The sequence below is a fragment of the Mustela nivalis genome (genome assembly GCF_964662115.1).
Source record: "Mustela nivalis genome assembly, chromosome: 3".
NCBI lineage: Eukaryota > Metazoa > Chordata > Mammalia > Carnivora > Mustelidae > Mustela > Mustela nivalis.
This window is the reverse complement of record NC_139022.1, coordinates 87,986,823-88,007,420: the sequence shown is the minus strand read 5'-3', so window position 1 is coordinate 88,007,420 and position 20,598 is coordinate 87,986,823. Positions and strand designations below refer to the sequence as shown.

General features: G+C 37.2%; 3 protein-coding genes across 11 annotated transcripts in view; 2 read left to right on the top strand and 1 right to left on the bottom strand.

The window, feature by feature from the left end:
• The window catches only part of TRIM23 (tripartite motif containing 23), a 30,454-nt gene extending 28,876 nt beyond the window's left edge, over positions 1 to 1,578 (bottom strand). The window contains exon 1 of the mRNA XM_082723061.1: positions 1,455 to 1,578. Coding sequence (XP_082579187.1) covers positions 1,455 to 1,535 — 81 coding nt within the window. The 5' untranslated portion in view covers positions 1,536 to 1,578. The remainder of the gene's footprint in view (positions 1 to 1,454) is intronic.
• Positions 1,579 to 1,977: 399 nt separating this feature from the next.
• Positions 1,978 to 20,598, top strand: part of TRAPPC13 (trafficking protein particle complex subunit 13) — a 41,904-nt gene continuing 23,283 nt past the window's right edge. For 4 of the 9 annotated variants that reach the window (XM_082723065.1, XM_082723064.1, XM_082723063.1 and 1 more), the window contains exons 1-4: positions 2,192 to 2,331; positions 14,008 to 14,076; positions 14,616 to 14,715; positions 16,209 to 16,293. In XM_082723065.1, the coding sequence (XP_082579191.1) occupies positions 2,286 to 2,331; positions 14,008 to 14,076; positions 14,616 to 14,715; positions 16,209 to 16,293 (300 nt within the window). In that variant the 5' untranslated portion in view covers positions 2,192 to 2,285. Of the gene's footprint in view, positions 2,332 to 4,498; positions 4,865 to 5,342; positions 6,150 to 14,007; positions 14,077 to 14,615; positions 14,716 to 16,208; positions 16,294 to 20,598 lie in introns of those variants that run through there. The other 5 variants (XM_082723069.1, XM_082723068.1, XM_082723067.1 and 2 more) reach the window with 4 other exon arrangements.
• SHLD3 (shieldin complex subunit 3) lies at positions 5,458 to 6,850 on the top strand (the record flags this gene model as incomplete). Its single annotated transcript, XM_082723081.1, has 1 exon — positions 5,458 to 6,850. The coding sequence occupies one exon, from the start codon at positions 5,458 to 5,460 to the stop codon at positions 6,211 to 6,213; it is 756 nt and encodes a 251-aa protein (XP_082579207.1). The 3' UTR covers positions 6,214 to 6,850.

Sequence of the window (20,598 nt, the reverse complement as noted above, 5' to 3'; positions counted from 1 at the left end):
TCTCCTTAAAGCCCAATTTAATACATAAAATCTCGACCATGTAACATGGCTAGTAACAGTGTTCCTCTGTATCTCAGATATGCTGTGTATCTTCAGAATAACTTCAATATACAAAGGCCAGATGAATTAAAAGCCATCAATAATTGGTAACATACCTGTGAACAGAAATGTAGCATTTGTTGTCATATAAAAACCAACATTAGGTGAAAAAATCATAGATGCCTATTACCCAAGATCTCAAATTAACTTCAGACATTAACTGATAGCGTGGTTCTCAACCTTGGTTGCACATTAAAATCACTTCTAGGAATGTTTAAAAAATATACTGATGTCAAGTTAATCAGAACTTGGGGAGAAGGAGTGTATCGGTAGTTTTTTTTTTTTTTTTTTTAGTCTTAAATTATTCTAAGTATGTGGCCCATAATGAGAATTACCAACAACTCAGATTACAACAATCGTGAAAGTTATTCTATAAACCGATGAGATCAGTTCTCCCTTGCTGATCTTTCTATACACATACAGTGGAAGGGAAATGTGAATCCCACATATTTCAGTTGATTCGCTAATGCATTTTGAAGCACTTAAGCGCGGTAGAATTTCAAACCTGAAGCATTGGGCAAATCGTATATCCTAACGTTAATGTTCAGCCATGCTGCTGCAGCGACACTTCTCAAAAAAGTGTTGACAGGGACGCCTGGGTGGCTCAGTTGGTTAAGCTGCTGCCTTCGGCTGGGGTCATGATCCCAGGGTCCTGGGATCGAGTCCCACATCGGGCTCCTCGCTCAGCGGGGAGCCTGCTTCTCTCTCTGCCTCTGCTCTGCCGCTCTGCCTGCTTGTGTTCTCTCTCTCTCTCTCTCTGACAAATAAATAATAAAATCTTAAAAAAAAAAAAGTGTTGACAGACTATACTAATAAGAGAAGAGGGGGCAGACCAACCATTACTGTATGTCTGGTTATAGAATAAGTGCAATAATGAAAACCAGATTTTAAAGGCATTCAAACCTGGATCCACGACGCACTGTGTTAACGTAAACCTGTGTTTCTTCACCTGTCAAACAGTAATTATCATATACTTTATAAGTAGATACTAACGAGCTAAAATACTTAACACAATACCTGGCAATAACAACGGCTCAATTTAATAAAAATAAACTAATGCCTGCTGAGCTTAACAAAAAGGAGAGGAACTAAGCAAAGACCGGCAGAAGTCAGTCTCACAGGCCCATAAGCTCCTTTTCACAAATGTCCCCATCGGCCACGTAGAGGACTGGTATGAGCAGAAAACCAAGCAACTTCAATCCCGCAGAGATAAAATCACAGAGGGCACGACAAGGCTTGTAAAGCCGAGAGGCGCGCAAAGGCCCAAAGAAGACCGCCGGAGCGCGGCCGCCAGACCTCAGGGATGAACCGAAGGGAGGCCGATGGTGGAGAACAGAGCACGCAAGGTCCCTCACCTTCACCACGGCCGTACCCCGGCTGCCCTGACGGCCACTGTCTAGTCCCGCTCCAGGCTTGTTTACAATGAGGGTAGCCATCCTACGAGCAGACGCGCCGCAGAAGCAGCCGTCACGGCCTTCAAGTGAGGGGCGGGGTCCAGCCACCTACCCAGAGGCCTCAGCGTTCACCGCCCGCGCACAGGCGCAGTAAGACGCGGAGCGCCGCTGGCTAGACTTCCGGCCTCCTCCTCCTGCCGGTCACTAGCAGTTTGTCGGCACATCCTTGTATATATGAAGGCTTTGCTATTTATATTGTTATTATCCAGGAGTCTGCAACTGATGGAAGGAATAAAAGTAAAGGGAAAAAGAAGGCTAAAGCTAAAAGTAAATTTTCGGGGTGAAACTCCTGCTTCAGTAACAAACTCTGCCCAATTGCAGAATAGACTTGAGAGAGAAGGGGGACTACATCTCCCTAGATGCAATGCTGTTTTGTTTAAACTACAAATCCCAGCATGCAACGTTCGTCTCTTTCACTCTGCTTGTACGCATTAGGGACGCTGTACGTATTGTCACCGAGGAAAGATTTCTTGAAGTCCCGATGCGTGATTGTGGCTTGAAAATAGGGAAGTATGTTATGTATAGGTCTCTAAGAGGCAAGAGATGGCTTTGGTAAAAAGAGGCCGTTGAATCCGTGAAGGACTTGGTAAGAAGAGAATTTAAGGTATCACCGGCGAAGATAGCCTGTTACGAGTGATTTGATCTTCCCGAACGTTCGCTTTTCTGTTTTCTTCCGGGCTGCACTGAACCTCTTCAGTTGCCGTAGGCAGTGGGTCTAAAGTGCCGGTCAAAATGGAAGTGAATCCCCCCAAACAGGAGCACCTGCTGGCCCTGAAAGGTAAACTTTTATGAACCCGACTCCCTTTATCTGTTTTCTCCTCTTCTCTCTTAATTCTCGAAGGCTTTACCCCATAGATCTAGTCCCTGGGATGTAGGCCTCGTTTTCCTTAAACAGTTAGTGCCTTCGCTCCTGCTCTGTCCTTTGGCGCCGAGTGTGAAGGAAGCAATTTCTTCTCTTTGCTTTTTAGGTTTGACAGCGTCTCCCTAGAATGGAATAGATACTCGGTAAATCACTCATTGTGTGATATGCTGCAATTAACAGACTGGCTTTAGCCGCGAGCTCGGGGGAGAGCCTGGTGAACCAAGATGGTTTACAATAGCCATCTACAGTGATTTTCCTTGTCTGTTGTGTCTTCATGTGGCACTGATAAAGTTAATAGGCTTCAGCTTCATTTGTAAAGTTAGTCTAGTATTGCAGTAAGCAGTGCCAAGGATTTAGAAATACATAGTAAAACAACGTGTAATTTAGATTTGTTAAAACTTAAGTTTGCTTCGAAGTGTTGTGGAAAACTAATGTCAACTTTCGTTTTGTGCGCACAGCAAACTTTTTGAATAACTTTGATGATTTAATTGTTTGATTATTTAGGGAAAACCAACAGGATAGAGTTTTTCTGGAATTTTTACTGTTTTCTGAAAACCTTTTATTTAAAGTGCTTTAAGCTTTTTTTCATCTGTTTTCTACTTTTAACAAATGCGGTGCTGCTTTTTTGGATGCTCTACTGTGTGGTTACCAGTAACTTCTTGAACTGAGCTGAGAAAAGGCTCAATAGACGTTTGAATTTAGTTAAATTGCACTTAACCTTCCTTGTGACATCCATTTTGAGGGACCCTTATCCCGTCCACAGTTATGATGTAGGCATCAAACATTCCAGAAGCTTACCAGTCCCATCTGTAACATAAAATCAAATACTGATAGCTTAGTTTAAGAGGGTTGTCTCTGATCATAGAACTAAAAAACATATTAAGTAATACAGCAACAGGACCTGTAAGCTTAGCCTGAGTAAATGAGCTAGACTAAAATGGATTCTTCTAGAAAAAAAGGAAAAGAAACTGTCATGTTTTTTCTTAATCTTAAATCAAGTATGTAGAGTGGATTTTACTATCTATCAGAAATTTTAGAAACTTTCTCAGGATCACAAAGCTAGTGAGTGAGTGAGTGGAGGCAGTATTTCAACACAGGGCCTTCCTCCATCTTTCCAAGACTCATTGTTTCCCAGTGAAGGAAACAGCATTTTCAGAGAACATTCTCTCATTAGTTACTTTGATGGGAATTTGAAACAGTTCTGTTAGCAGATGGGTATGATTTTATGCAAATTGGAAGTTATTAAACACAGTTATATTCCAGTAATGCGGAAGCTAATTACCGTTGGGTATTTTTAGTTTTCTGTTACTTTTTATTTTCTGGAACAGAAGAAAATCTGGGAGAGATTTTAGCAGGCTAAAAGGATAAGTGTTTTGAAATTCACTGATAGTCTCAGTTATATTAAAGCTCCTCCATACCATTGTTTCCCCTTGTGCATCAATAATTTTCACAAGCTTTGGGGCACCTGCCTGGCTCAGGCAGGTGGGGGAGCATATGACTCTTGATCTTGGGGTGGAGAGTTCAAGCCTCACATTGGGTATAGGGATTACTTTAAAAAACAAAAAATAAAATAACTTAATAAAATTTTTTCACAGATTTTCATTTTACTGATTGTTGAATGCCAAGTGTATCAATTTATGTGGTAATTTAAGTTTACTTTCTTGTCTGTATAAAAGGTTAAGGAGCTCTCAGAATTTCGTCAGTCCTCAGGGTATGACACAAGTTCAAAAGAAATGAAAGAATTCTCAGTGCCATATCTTACAATATGAAAGTATAAGGAAGAGGAAAGAAAAATTAAAAGAATTCCTAATGCTTTTAAGAATATGCTCTCTGTGTTTAGATTCATATTAAAATTATTAATGTTAAGGATCACAGTCACTTATAAGTTTAAGTTGTCAAATCTGTCCACAGTGGACATTTACAGTAGGTGAAAAGAATCATTATGAGATTATTTCTGACTCTTCAGAATCAGTGGTCAAATGAGTATTGTGACATCATGACAGGAGTTCCCCATCCATGGTTCTGGCAATGGGAGAACCCTTTCAAAGAGTTCTCTCATGATTTGGGAGAGAAGAGATACATCTCTCTCTCTCTCTTTTTTTTCCCCCTACAGTAATTAGGATTTGAAAGAGCCTGCATTATGGCTCATGCAGCTTTGAACTTGGTTAGGAAGACGATTTTATGCTAGAACTCATTATCAATGACTTCATTTGGTACAACTTGAAGAATTCTTTGTTCTACGAGGGAAAAAAAATAAGGAAGGTCTAGCCGTCTTGTTTTCCTCTTCAGAAGTAGAATTAAGGAGCCATGGTACTAAGGTCTTGATACTGTAAAAGTACCCCATTTAGACAAAGGAGACTTAGTCACAAACCCAGTTCCTAGCCTGGTTAAAATCAGAGTTAAACTATTTTCATGTTACTAATGTTGCTACTGTGAAAGAAAGAAATCAGTAAGTATTCTGTCTATGTATTTGGTAGAATTCATATAATTTTAAAGTATAAGATTTTTCTCAAGGCATTAAAAATTACAATGATTTTCATTATCCTCAACTCAGATGTCTCAAATTTCAAAGTATTATTACATTTTTGTTATCTTCAAATGAATCTAGTACTCTTAGAATCACTAATTTACCTTTTGTTTCTGCTTTAGTCTTAAGATTATTTACCAAATTTGTTAATGACAATGGTTCCAAATCCTTTCTGTCTGTTAAGTTAGACTTGTTGACTCCTGGCAGTTTTAGGCTGAAGGTGATCTTGTAGGGCATCTACTCCGATGAGATAAAGCATTTCCGATTTTGTGGATTACATTCAAATTTACCAACAGCACTTGGTAAAATATATTGAGACTAGTTTTATTTTTTTCTTTTTCCCTATTTGTGTGTAGGCTATCCCTACCATATCTTACTCTTTGCAATACTTCCACTTTAGGTCCTGTTTCCTTCTGATTTGGAAAGAGAGTCTTGTAATTGTAAATTATATTCTAGAGCTGAAGAGTACATCTAAGAAATGTTTTCTTCATTAAGAGTAACTGGATTACTGCAGAATGTCTACAGAAGTAATATTACATTATCGACCATGTGAGAGTGATCCCACACAACTGCCAAAAATTGCAGAGAAAGCAATTCAAGACTTTCCTACACGTCCACTATCGAGATTTATTCCTTGGTTTTTGCATGATGCATCCAAACTTCCACTCAAACCTAAAAGATCACCACCTGTGATTTCTGAAGAGGCAGCTGAAGATGTGAAACAATACTTAACCATTTCAGAACACGATGTTAAATCACAGAGTTATGATTGCACAGTAGATCTTTTGGAATTTCAACCTAATTTTAAAAAAAGGAAGCACTTAATCCGGTCACACTCACTGAACGAACAGACTAATTCTGGAAATTTAGATAAACAATCAGAAAAGGGAAGACAACACAAGAAGAGGTTTTGGAGTGTCTCACTTCCCAACAGTAATTGCACTGAAAATATTTTTCCTTTGTCTAAAAAATTGCAAGATTGTTTAAAGGCATTGAATTTGCATTCACTTTATAGAGCAAGATGGACTATAGAGCATGCTATTTGTAACAACCAAACTCTGGAAGACATTTGGGCAAAACTTAATCATATCATCCGGCACAATGAACTTCCATCTTGTAATGCTACATTTCAGAGACACTTAGGCCAAATATGGGTGTTCTGTGATATTATGTACTGTGAATATGTGGGAAGTCTTCTTAAAGGAAGGTTAGCTCTTACTGGGAAAATGAATTTATTAGTGCATAAATATGGTGTTATTTTTAGTATGTAATGAATTTTACGGATTGTTAAAGAGAAGAATATTCTGAATGAACTGAGTAGGATCTGAAATAGTGTGATCAGTCAATTTTTTACAGGGTTTTAAATTTTTTATTTAATTTTTTTATTTGACCCCTCACTAAGATAGCCTCTTCATTCTTAATAGTATAAAAAAATTGTGTGGTAATTTGTATACAGTGGTTTCTCAGAAATAAATGACCATCACTTGAGTTCCTAGACGTGTATTAATACAAAAGCATTCTGGGTTATACTTTTAGTAGTTTTCTTCTAAATAAATTGTGATAAATTGTTATTTTACTGAGCTTAGAGGTAAAATGTTCTATTCCTTTGTTCTGTTACTTTTCCAGTAGTTGAATTAGATAGTGCAATGAATTACAGTGAATGGTTGGTTTGATTTTGGTAAAGTCCCAATATGTAATTTTATAGTGTTTATTCTTTACCATTCTAAAGTGTAATTATTAAAAAATAATAATAAAACCAGTTCTATTGCAAATGTTATTCAAATAGCATGAACATAGTTCAAATTGGGAAACTAGCTCAGATTGTGCCAATGTTTCCAAGAATCTGTAACTGACAATAGTTGATGTGGAATTTTGAAACAAAAGTAAAAATGTATAATTTGCCTAAGACCATAATGTATCTTTAAGGATATAACTATTTTGAAGGGAAGTATCAAATGTGGAAGAGCTCATTATTCTTTATTTAATCTAGTACAAGTATTCAGTGTTAATGGTGGTTAATGCTGATTGCTAGTTGATGGGTTCCTGGAGTGATTGTGAGTTTCCCAATAGCAAAATGTTTTAAATCGGGTTTACACATCACCTCATAAAAATACCCAAAATGATTATGAAGGTTTTATGTAAAAATATACTTATTTAGCAAATTTAAGTGCCTAACGTGAGCTGGTTAGAAAGCAGTATGCAAGGAGAAACATGGACCTACCCTTACAGAGTTTATATGGAATTACTTCCATTAAGTGGTCAAACCACCTCCCTGGGAAACAGCAGGAATTGTAGTCTTTCTGAAAGGCTGACACATTTGCCTTGCGGCACAGTGCCTGATAATGGTAAGGGCTCAATAAACATGTACACACCCTTTGGATGGATTCTTTATAGCCTGCCTGAGTTGAGGTTGCTTAAAAGCAAACTATTAATTTTTAAATTAAGTGATAATTTTTTTCCAATTAGATTTCAGCCTGTCCAAACACTTTTAACTACGTTCAGTACCTTTTTATTGTCTCAAATGAGACTGCTCTCTAAAAAAGAATCATCAGGTACAGGAATGCTTCCAAAAATCTTTAAATGAAACGTCACCAGGTTTAGAGGAAGTTTCTGAGGTCACTTTTTCAGTAATTACTTCTTTGTTTCCTTAATCATCTTTTCAACCTAGGCAGCTGATGGGTATCAAGAAGTTATTGAGTATTGCCACCAAACTTTGCAAATAAGAGTTGTCATATTTTTAGACAGTCATAGATGGTGGATTTAATTATTTTTGTTCAGGTCTTATTTATCAGAAGTTGCTAATTACGAGTTAAAAGTAAGGTAATTGTAAGACAAAGTCACTTGAACAGAAGACAGTTTTTTTTCTGACATAGTTTAAAATATAAGGTGTAGTGGAGTCATGAGATTGTTATGAGCAGTTTTTTTTTTTTTTTTAAGATTTTATTTATTTATTTGACAGAGATCACAAGCAGGCAGAGAGGCAGGCAGAGAGAGAGAGGAGGAAGCAGGCTCCCTGCTGAGCAGAGAGCCCGATACAGGCCTGGATCCCAGGACCCTGGGATCATGACCTGAGCCAAAGGCAGCGGCTTAACCCACTGAGCCACCCAGGCACCCTATGAGCAGTTTTTTAATCCAAGAATCGTACTTCTAAAAATTCTTTATTTAAATTCAATTTAGTTAACATACACTATATTATTAGTTACCAGGGTAGAATTTACTGATTTATCAGTTGCATGTAACAGGCAATGCTCATTATGTCAAGTGCCTGCCTTAATGCCCATCACCCATTTACCTCTTCCCCCATTCACTTTCCCTCCAGCTACTCTCAGTTTGTTTCCTAGAGTTTAGCATCTCTTATGGTTTGCCTCCCCGTTTTCATCTTATTTTTCCTTCCCTTCCCCTATATTCATCTGTTTTGTTTCTTAAATTCTACTTATGACTGAAATCATACGGTATTTGTCTTTCTCTGACTAGCTTATTGTGCTTAGCATTATACCATCTAGTTCCATCCATGTCATTGTAAATGGCAAGGTTTCATTCTTTTTGATAGCTGAGTAATAGTACTCCATTTTATGTGTATACCACATCTTCTGTATCCAGTCTTCTGTCCGTATCCAGGCTCTTCCCATAGTTTGGCTGTTGTGGACATTGCTGCTATAAATATTGGGGTCCAGGTGCCCCTTAAAATCATTATGTATGTATCCTTTGAATAAATTCTTAGTAGGACTATTGCTGGGTCATAGAGTAACTCTATTTTTAACTTTTTGAGGAACTGCCATACTGTTGTCCAGAGTGGCTGCACCAGTTTGCATTCCCACAAACAGTTTAAGAGCATTACCCTTTCTCCTCATCCTCACCAACATCTGTTGTTTCCTGAGTTAATTTTAGCCAAGAATCACACTTATTAAAAAGAGTTTCTTTGTCTTCATATGTGATGGATTTAAAGTTTTCTCATTTGTGTCGTTTGCTTTCTACCTCTTACTGAAGCAGTGAAAGGGTAATTCAGAACTGGAAAACTCAAGATTGAGTTTTACTGCAAATAGTGCTATGATTTTGAAAGAAGCAGAGATCCATTTCTCCTTCCTACTTCAACACTTCCATTTGAAGTGATCAGGGCCGGGGTGTCTGGGTGGCTCGGTTGTTAAGGGTATGCCTTTGGCTTGGGTCATGGCCCCAGGGTCTGCGTATTGAGCCCTGCCTCAGGCTCCCTGCTTGGTGGGAGGCCTGCTTCTCCCTCTCCCACTCCCCCTGCTTGTGTTCCCTCTCTCGCTGTGTCTCTTTCTGTCAAATAAACAAAAAAAAAATTTTTTTAAGTAATCAAGGCATAAGAATTTAGAATCCATTACTGCTTTTAAGCTTTTTTCATGTACTTAGAACCTTAGGACTGATGATTCTAGCACTAGTTAATAGTAGGCTCAGCAGTATTTTTCATTTCTACCATTAAGTCATAGATGTGGAAGTAAGTTAGGTACACAAGAATGTGTACAGAAAGGTGAATCTCTGAGAGCATCTGATGAAATAACGACAGCATTTACTGTAGGCAAGTGGCAGCAGTACCCTAATTTTAAATGCAACCAAAAAAAAGATGTGGAGGGTATCATATGAATTTAGCTTCCTTTACCAATTTATCAAATAGCTTAAATACAATTTTTTGAGAATTTCAAAATGAGCTCTTGCATAATGATTCACTTTGATAAAATGTGCTCAAAATATCCAGAATTCACAGTTCACAAACTTGAAATCATTCAGGGACTAGATAGGCAAGACTGTGGAATATAGTTAAGGACTTTGAACTTGAAGAAGATCCTGCCTTAATTTAGTTGTTGTTGTTGTTGTTGTTGTTGTTGTTGTTTAATGTTCTTTCCAAGCAAAATGTATACAAAAGTTGAACTTGGCCCAGTTCATTAGTTTGTAACCTCAGGCCTCTTACATAAATTATTGAAGACTTATAGAAGTTTTTTTTTTTTTTAATAAGATAATAGGTAAAACCTATTTACTTATTTTATAAGTAAATGTCTATGTTTTGTGAGTTCCAATGAAAATGCCACCACATATGACACTATTTGTTGTGCCTAGTGAGTATCTGATTTGGCACTTGGCTGAAAATTGCGTATTCTTTTTTGTCTCTTTAATTATTGTCAAAGAACCTGTTTTTTAACATTCAAGCCTGAATATAAGATTGTCATTTAATAACCAGTGCTTTATTAGGGCATCTGGGTGGCTCATTCAGTTAACCTCCAACTCTTGATTCCGGCTCAGGTCATGATCTCTGGGTTGTGAGATCAAGCCCTGCTTCAGACTCCATGCTCACTGGGAAGTCCCTTCTCGCCCCCCCCCCCTTCTGCCCAACCCCGCACCAAGTGTACCTACTCTCTTACTTTCTCTAAAGTAAATAAATCTTAAAAAAAAAAAGTAACCAATGCTTTATTATAGTTCCTCTCCCAGGTTTCTTAAACCTTGCTATTGTTGGTATTTGGTCTTTTCCAGCTAACAAACATTATGTGTAGTATTTGAGGTCCATTCATTTGCTGTAAGACAGGAAACACTAAGTTTCAATATGAGATACTTTTATGTTACTAATTGGACTTGCCCAGTTTGTGTTTTATAGTAGTTTTCTTTGAGTCCATAGAATGATAGTATTTCTTACCAACTGCTCCCCCGCAACACTAATTTTTTACCCTCTTTGAAAATATGAAGGAAACTGGTATTTTTAATACCAGTTTGAGAAGTTTTTATTTTTAATGGAGGGTTATTCCTCACCCACTATTATCTCATCTCCTAGGAAATCATAAAATGAGTAAAACTAAACTTTATAAGACTTGTACACAATGGAAGTTCGAGCATATAATAAGCAAATAGGGTGGCTACACATTTGGGTGAACTCGAAAACACTTTATGGTTTTTTTTTTAACTTTTTATTTAATTTCCATTTAGTTATCATACATTTAATATTAGTTTCGGGTGTACAGAAACAGTGCTTCAGCCTTTCCATACAACACCTGGTGCTCAATACAAGTGCATAATCTCTAAATCAAATGAACCCATTACTCCCACCCACCTCCACTCTGATAACCATTAGTTTGTTCTCTATAGTTAAGGGTTCATTTCTTGCCTTCTCTCTCTCCATTTTTCCTTTTGCTGGTTTGTTTTCTTTCTTAAGTTCCACGTATGAGTGAAATCCCATGGTATTTTTGAGGTTGCTTTTAAAAAATAGTGTTTTAGGATTCCCTTGAGAGCATATTTTTATTAAGATCACGTTTCTTCTGAAATGAAAAAAAAAATGGGGCATAGAGAACACTACTTGGTGTAAAAAGTGATCTTAGAGGGGGGCCTGGGTGGCTCATTCGGTTAAGCATTTGTCTTCAGCTCAGGTCATGTTCCTAGGATCCTGGGCCTGAGCCCCATGTCAGGCTCCCCACTCAGTGGAGAACCTGCTTCTGCCTTTCCTCTCAGCTCATCCTCTCTCTCTCTCTCTCTCTCTCTCTGTTTCTCTCACTATCTCTGTGTCTCTTGCTCTCTCTCTCTCTCTCAAAAAAAGAAAAAAGCTTAGAGTCTTAGATATTTAGATAGATTGGAAAAAAAGTCTCTTCTTTATCATATTTAGAGCACTTTTTTATTCCCTTCAGATTGAACTGGATTTTAATCTGCTTTCCTAGTTAGAAGTGAAGTAGAAAGAAAACCTTCTCAACCACTTCGGGTGCCCATCAGTGATCTGTAGCTGGTTAATACTCTGCTTGACACAGAGTTCTATTTTGAATGCCCATACGATGTTTCCGATAAGGCATAACGTAAACAGGTTTATGCCCCTAGGCCTATAATTAATAATACAGAGAATTAGTTTTGAACAAAGTGAATTTATCTGAGTTTAGATCTAATTCTGCCACCTATCTGCTGTATAGTCTTATATGCAAATTACCTTCTCCAAGTATCACCCTTATGTGTAAAATGTAGTTAATGACACCAAATTTGTAGTCATGAGACTTAAATGTGTTGATACTTGTGAAGTATTTAGCATGCTATCTGGCACTAGTAAATGCTCAGTAAATACCAGCTATGCAAAGTGACTTCAGAAATTTTAAGGTTAACATATGTTGCCTGTTTCAGTAGCCATCTATTTATATTTATATTATCTGTTTTTACTTTATTTGTTTAAGTAAGATCTGTGCCCAGCATAGGGCTTGAACTTACAACTCTGAGACCAAGAGCCAACTAGGCAACCCTCAACAGCCATCAGTTTAATATATAACATTGTTTAATACCCTCCGTTCATGAAATGTAACATCGTCAAAATAATACCAGGTACTTGAGGATTTAGGTAAGGTGCTAATTCTTTCATTCAGCAAAGATTTATAGAATATACTATGTGCCAGAAACTGTTGAAAACGGAGTATAATAGGTAAGAGCCTCAACCTTGTGAAGTTTGGATCAAAATGCTATAGATAAGTACATTTATCAGTTCATGATAAATACAAGGGGCTATGAGAGAGACAAGGTGAGCTGTTACTTCTTTTTTGGAAAAGATGACATTTATCCTGAGACCCAATGAGAAAGCCACTGAATTTGTTGTGAATGATATAGCTAGTTTGTAGTTGGGTGGTATATGTTTACATATGCTAATGAATACCACTTAAACTGTGAATTTACCATTTAAGTTGATAGTCTTTAAAGTTTTTTGGGTTAGATTTGAATGAACATTTTTAAATTTTTTTTATTTTTTTAAATAAATATATAATATATTTTTATCCCCAGGGTACAGGTCTGTGAATCGCCATGAATGAACATTTTTAATAGAGTATAAAGAAATGATTAACTTTCTGAAATATTTTACAAGTTTCTATGATTTTTACTGTTATATTTTTGTCTTTATTTTAATGCGATCAAAGGTCAGTCTTTAGAAGTAATTGAAAAAGATTTTTTTAGTTAAAATGTCCTATCCGCACTCTAATAGATTTCATAAGTTTTCACTTTTTAGTTTTCGGTGGCTTAATTTTTGCCTCTTAACTGCTTGATACATAGGCAATTTGTTTGGTATTTGAGTTTAATTTGTAAGTTAAATTTCTTATTTTTCCCAGATAGCCAACCAGTTGTGCTTTATCGTGTTGCTTTTTTTGTTCCTTTATCCTAATAATCTTTATTTTACTATCTAATATATCTATGTGGTGTTGCATTAATAAACCAATTTGTTGACTATAGACCAATCTTTTATTATATGGTAAATTCATGTCTGCCTCATTTTTCCCGATTAATTTCCTTAGCTTATTTTTACTTGTTTTTCTAAATTTTAGACACATTCTGTCATGTCCCAAGAACAAATCTTAGTTTTGGTTGGAATTTAAAAAGCTATACTTTGGGGGCGCCTGCATGGCTCAGGTCATGATCCCAGGGTCCTGGGATGGAGCTCCACTTTGGGCACTCTGCTCAGCAGAGAGCCTGCTTCCTCCTCTCTCTCTGCCTACCTCTCTGCCTACGTGTGATCTCTGTCTGTCAAATAAATAAATAAAATCTTTTTTTAAAAAATAAATAAATAGCTATACATTGAATGATACTTTCATCATTTCCTTACAGAATGAATATTACTTAAAGGTCCACTTACTGAACTTCCAGTGGCCAGTGATTAGAACCGAGAGATAAAGCTCATAAAGATTGTTTTTTCTAAAATTACTGTCTCATATTCATGGTGGTGAATCAAAACATTTTTCCCTTTCAGGAAGATATCTTGATACTGTTCAAAGAATGTCAGGATTTTTCTTAAAGCCTTATTCTCATACACCTTAAACTTTAAAATTCCTTTATTTTCCAGTTTTTCTATAATGTGGTATTCTACATTTACATTTTTTTAATGCATTAAGCTTTGAATAAGTCATATGTAAGATTTTCTATTGTAAATTAATATTTTTAGTAAATCATTGGTGTACGATTTGGGAAAGTACTTAATATTATATTTAGGAAGCTTTAGGTTATATTTGATTTTAGTATAGAACAGATGAGTATCATACACTCAACTTAGGAATGCTAGTCCAAAACAATATTAACATTTTCTTTCTTTTTTTTTTCTTAATTCACAGTGATGCGGTTAACTAAGCCTACTTTATTCACCAATATTCCAGTAACATGTGAAGAAAAAGACTTACCTGGTATGCTTTGTTATGCTTGTACCTCGGGAAAAGTTGAAACCTGGGTTACCTGTTACCTTGGAATAAGCATAGTCTTGCCAGTCTTATACTAACTCTTTGCTGCATTCTTTGTTGTCTCTTTGTATGATGTAAGTAGTGGCCATTTACATAGTAGGTCTTACTCATAATCGCTTAAGTCAAGATACTATGGATATTGCGTGGCAATAAGAAACTTAATTTTAGTAAGGATACATTCATAGTCATGATATCAGAATTTTATTTATCTTCACATGGTCCATCAACTTGTATATTAGCCATTCCCTTTAAAATTATTGGAGCTCTTTATATTTTGTATCTCATGGCCTTCATTTTCCTTTGTTTCTGAAGCATTCATTCTCTATGAAACTCAAATTTTTTGTCATAAATTTGTTGTAGTGAAGATAATAAATTAGATTTTTGTTAAAGCATTTTTTTAAAGTATTTCAACCAGCTGTTTCTTTGTGGCAGTAAAACTTATTTACAAGATAGATTTTAGAATTTACATTTTTCTCTTTCTATAGGAGATCTTTTTAACCAACTCATGAGAGATGATCCTTCAACTGTAAATGGTGCAGAAATTTTAATGTTGGGTGAAATGTTGACTTTACCACAGAATTTCGGGTAAGAATGTGTTGACATAAGCCATACTTAAAGCCATTACAAATTATATTTTCATAAAATAACTAATGAATGGAAAAATACTCATATATTTAAGTGGTAAAAAAAAAAAAAAAGTTTTTACCAGAATTATACTTAGTGATTCTGGGGGAGTTTTTTAATTAAAAAAAAAAAAAAGATACAAAAAAAGAAAAGGGGCTCCTTGGGTGGCTCTGTTAATTAAGTTGCTTTCTGCTCAGGTCTTGATCTCTGGGTGGTGAGATCAAGCCCTGCACTGGGCTCACCCTGGGTGTGGAACCTGCTTGGGATTCTCTCTCTCCCTCTTCCTCTGTCATCTCCTCCAAACCACCACCACTACCACACTGCAAAAAAAAAAAAAAAAAAAAATCAAAGTATGAATAGTGGTTTCTAGGGACGATTAAATTTTAACTTTCTTCCTTAGATCTTACTGCATTTTTTAGTAGCCTATATTCCTTTTCTTTTAACTGGCTTAATCTAAATGTCTTTTAGAAAGCTGCTTTCTTGTTCAGTTTCATAGTCCTCTCCTAACATAAGCTATCAGACTTCTCAGCTAATTAGGAACTGTCAATTTTTATTCCTTCTCTTACTCTTAGTTCTTTTCTACTTCTGGGTTATTAATGAGGTAGAAGCCCTTGGTTTTTCTGTTTTCAACTGAGAGAATTTAAGACCACATGGAATTTTTAGTTTTTTTTTTTTAATTTTTTTTTTTAAATTTATTTGTCAGAGAGAGAGCGAGCACAGGCAGAGGCAGAGGGAGAAGCAGGTTCCCCGCCAAGCCAGGAGCCCAATGTGGGACTCAATCCCAGGACGCTGGGACCATGACCTGAGCCGAAGGCAGCTGCTTAACCAACTGAGCCACCCAGGCGTCCCGGAATTTTTAGGTTTAAAAAAGGTTTACAAAATGTAGTTACTGTCTGGTGTCTTGAAAGCTTGGAATTATGTTCATATTTAAAAATTTATGTGAAATATATTTATAGGTTTTTATGTAATATATATTTATAAACAGGTATTTTTATAAAACTTACCTTACAAAAAATATAAAGTATTTGTGTTAGAGTAACTTAGAAAAATAAGACAAATTGGTAAAAAAATACTCAGATCAATTGGGGGTCTCTACTAGATTCAGGGCATAAGTTATTTCAAAAATTGCCTTTTCTAGCCTCGTCAGTAAATAATCATTAAGACTTTAAATATGGATCTAATTTCAGTGGCTTATGTCTAGGGAAATAGGCTATTTGTACAGTAGTTGAGAGCCAAGATTATGTCATATTTTATAGACTACATCAGTATTTTCAACTGTACTGGGTAATGAATGAGCAGCATAGGGTACACAAAGAAATGCTAAAGCAGTATTTCACTTAATCATTATCCTTTAATAAATTCTTCTCCATTTTAAGTTCTCAGCGGTGCTTATATAGATTATGTGTGTTAAAATATGAGTAGATTTCTGCCTAAAAGTTTATTTTATTTCACAGGAATATTTTTTTGGGAGAGACCTTTTCCAGTTACATCAGCGTTCATAATGATAGCAATCAAGTTGTAAAAGATATATTAGTAAAAGTAAGTGGCATTCTTGCTTGGTATATATATATATATTTTAACTTTTTAATTTGTATTCTTATGTTTTTGAAACTTCATTAAGATGCACTTTGATACTGGACTTTTTAATTGTCATTAACAACAGGCATTAATTGAACACCTAATTGTGTAAGATAATATGGTAACAAGCACAGAATGATTTTTCCTTATCCTCAAAAGTTGTGATCACTTGGGTGAGACACTATACCAGTTAAAAGTTTCAGTTTTTATTAATTTGTGATTAACATAATAGAATTTGGAAGCGGAGGAAAGATCACAGATGATTGCATCAGTCTTGAGGACATATTAGAGGAGAAGGTACGCAACAGGATCTTCAAAGAATAGTAGGACCCAGAGGAAAAGCAAAACATGATAATCAGCCCAGACATAGGCATCCATAATGTGTTCTTGTAGCCATGAACAGAATTCACTTGATATAAGTAGATAAGGTACAGAGATGTGCAGTAGCCATTGAGTGGAGCATCTGGAAAGCCAGCTGACAGCTAAAGATTTTAGCTTTTTTTTTTTAAGGCAGTGGGCAGTCAGTGGGGACTTATGAGCAAAGGTATTGGCACTGTGTTGGAAGACTGATATGAAAGCAAGCATGTTATGGGATAGCTTGTAGGAAATACACCAGTTAGAATATTCTTCCCAGGGTGCCTGGGTGACTCAGTGGTTAAAGCCTCTGCCTTCGGCTCGGGTCGTGTTCCCAGGGTCCTGGGACCGAGCCTCACATCGGGCTCTCTGCTCGGCAGGGAGCCTGCCTCCTCCTCCTCTCTCTCTCTCTCTGCCTGCCTCTCTGCCTACTTGTGATCTGTCTGTCAAATAAATAAAAATCTTAAAAAGAAGAATATTCTTGCCAGCATTAGAAATCAAGAGATAGAATATGCTGGGGCGCCTGGGTGGCTCAGTGGGTTGGGCCGCTGCCTTCGGCTCGGGTCATGATCTCGGGGTCCTGAGATCGAGTCCTGCATTGGGCTCTCTGCTCAGCGGGGAGCCTGCTTCCCTCTCTCTCTCTCTCTGCCTGCCTCTCACATCGGGCTCTCTGCTCGGCAGGGAGCCTGCCTCCTCCTCCTCTCTCTCTCTCTCTGCCTGCCTCTCTGCCTACTTGTGATTTCTCTCTGTCAAATAAATAAATAAAATCTTTAAAAAAAAAAGAGAGATAGAATATGCTAATTCAAACAATTTGAAACTAAATATAAAGAAAGTAAAAATTTACTGTAGGTCGGGCAGAAGTCATCAAGGCTATCTTCACATGGTAACTTTATGTTACTGCAGCATTGCTGGAAGGGAAGTCCAATTAAAATGAGTTTTTAAATGATCAGCAAGTGTTAGAATTGAAAAGGACCTCATAGAGCCAGTATTCCAAATTTCATATAGGACCCAACTACCAGAAACTGGATGCAGAGTTTTTCATACGTGTTTGTATGCTTGTCTTACTATGGATGGAGTATCTGCCTTTTATTAAACCATGGGTTGTCATACTATAGCCTGCAGGCCAAATTTGGTCTCTTTGCCTGTTTTTGTAAGGCCTTGGAGTTAAGGATTGTTTCAACATTTTCAAATGATTCAAAGAAACAATCTTACTTTGGATGTGAAAATTACATGAAATTCAAATGCCAGTGTCTATAAATAAAGTTTTATTGGCAGCAGCCACAGTCATTCATTTAGGTATTATCTGGGGCAGATATGAGGCTACTACTGGGACTACAACTGGGGAGTTTGCAGAGACATTGGATAACCTGTAAAGTTTAAAGTATTTGCTATCTGAACTTTGATTTTTTTATTTTTTTTAAGCTTTTATTTATTTATTTGAAAGAAAGAACAAGCAGAGGGAGGGGCAGAGGGGGAAGCAGACTCCCATTGAACAGGGAGCCTGATGTAGGACTTGATCCCAGGACCCTGGGATCATGACTTGAGCCAAAGGCAGACACTTAAGCCACTCAGGTGTCCCAACTATCTGACCTTTTATTTTTTTAATTTTTTTTAAAGATTTTATTTATTTATTTGACAGACAGAGATCACAAGTAGGTAGAGAGGCAGGCAGAGAGAGAGAAAGGGAAGCAGACTCCCTACCGAGCAGAGAGCCCGATGCAGGGCTCGATCCCAGCCCCCTGGGATCATGACCTGAGCCGAAGGTAGAGGCCTTAACCCCTGGACCACACAGGCGCCCTGCTATCTGACCGTTTAAAGAAGTTTGCCAACCTCTGCATTGATTATGAAAAGATCTGACTTTGAGCTTTGAAAATATATACTTTTTTTCTTGGCATACAGTTGACATTCAGTAACGATTAATTTATTTTCATAAAAGTGAATAAATCAGCAAGTGCATATAATTTAAGTCAGTATTTAAAAGAGTAAATAATATGATACCATACTTAACTATTAAATATGTATTTATATTTATGTTGGCTTTATTCAGTTTTAATTTGCATAAAGGCCTTGGGATTAATAATAATAGCGGCTAATGTTTACTGTGCAATGCCCACCAAGAATTATCTTAGTTTCTCAGGTAAAACATTCAGATTCATGATATACACATAAGCCATTTTTGACATCAGAATAACTTAAGAGGTTATAGGTGAGGAATCACAGCATGATACTGGTCTATATTTTTCGTTTTTTTATGTTGGGTATTCAGTTTTAGATGTCAGTATTATGGTTTCTTAAAAAAAACAATGTTTATAGCACCAATGTCCACAATAGCCAAACTAGGGAAAGAACCCAGATGTTCATCAACAGATGAATGGATAAAGAAGATGTAAGAGAGAGAGAGAGACATATGCACACGCGCGCGCACACACACGCACACACACACACATGGGAATACTATGCAGCCATCAAAAGAAATGAAATCTTGCCATTTGCAATGACATAGGTGGAACTAGAGGGTATTATGCTGAACGAAATAAGTCAATCAGAGAAAGACAATTATCATATGATCTCCCTGGATATGAGGAATTTGAGAGGAAAGGCAGGGGGGTTAAGGCATAGGGAAGGAAAAAATGAAACAAGATGGGATGGGGAGGGAGAAAACCATAAGAGACTCTTAATCTCACAAAACAAACTGAGGGCTGCTTGGGTTGGTGGGTAGAGAGAGCATGGTTGAGTTATGGATATTGGGGAGGGTATGTACTATGGTGAGTGCTATGAAATGTGTAAGCCCGATGATTCGCAGACATATACCCCTGGGGCAAATAATACATCATATGTTAATAAAAATAATTTTTTTTAAAGATTTTATTTATTTATTTGACAGAGAGAAATCACAAGTAGGCAGAGAGGCAGGCAGAGAGAGAGAGAGGAGGAAGCAGGCTCCCTGCCGAGCAGAGAGCCCGATGCGGGACTTGATCCCGGGACCCCGAGATCATGAACCGAGCCGAAGGCAGCGGTTTAACCCACTGAGGCACCCAGGTGCCCCTAAAAATAATTTTTTAAAAAAGGAGGAGGGGCACCTGGGTGGCTCAGTGGGCTAAAGCCTCTGCCTTTGGCTCAGGTCATGATCCCAGGATCTGGGGATCGAGCCCCTCATCAGGCTCTCTGCTTAGCAGGGAGCCTGCTTCCTCCTCTCTCTCTGCCTGCCTCTCTGCCTACTTATGATCTCTGTCTGTCAAATAAATAAATAAAATCTTTAAAAAAAAAAAAGGGAGGGAATGTCTAGGCGGTTCAGTTGGTTAAGCCTTTGGCTCAGGTCATGATCTCAGGGTTTTAGAAACGAGCCCTTCATTGGGCTTTCCACTCAGTGGCAAGTCTGCTTCTGCCTCTCCCTTTTCCTCAGTGATCTCTCAAATAAAGATTTAGATAATTTTCCTTCATTTCCAGTGCCTCAAAACAGTGTATTTAGAGCATTTAGACTATCTGGGTTTTGTAGGGTTTACAGAATTCTGTGAAATCATGTGAGCTTGTGTGTCTAATGGGAGAAGTTTCTTAATAACATTTGCATTGTTTTCCTATGGAGATCCATTTAAACTTTTTATGTCTAAAGGCGTGTAACAGTTTGTTAAACTGTTTTATTCTAGGAAATGATCCAATTTAGGTAGTATTTGCAAACAGGTATGCAAAGTAATCTCTTAAAAATTTCTTCACAGGGGCAACTGGGTGGCTCAGTGGGTTAAGCCTCTGCCTTTGGCTCTGGTCATGGTCTCAGGGTCCTGGGATCGAGCCCCGCATCGGGCTCTCTGCTCAGTGGGGAGCCTGCTTCCTCCTCCCGCTCTGCCTTCCTCTGCCTACTTGTGACCTCTCTTTGTCAAATAAATAAATAAATCTTAAAAAAAAACATTTCTTCAC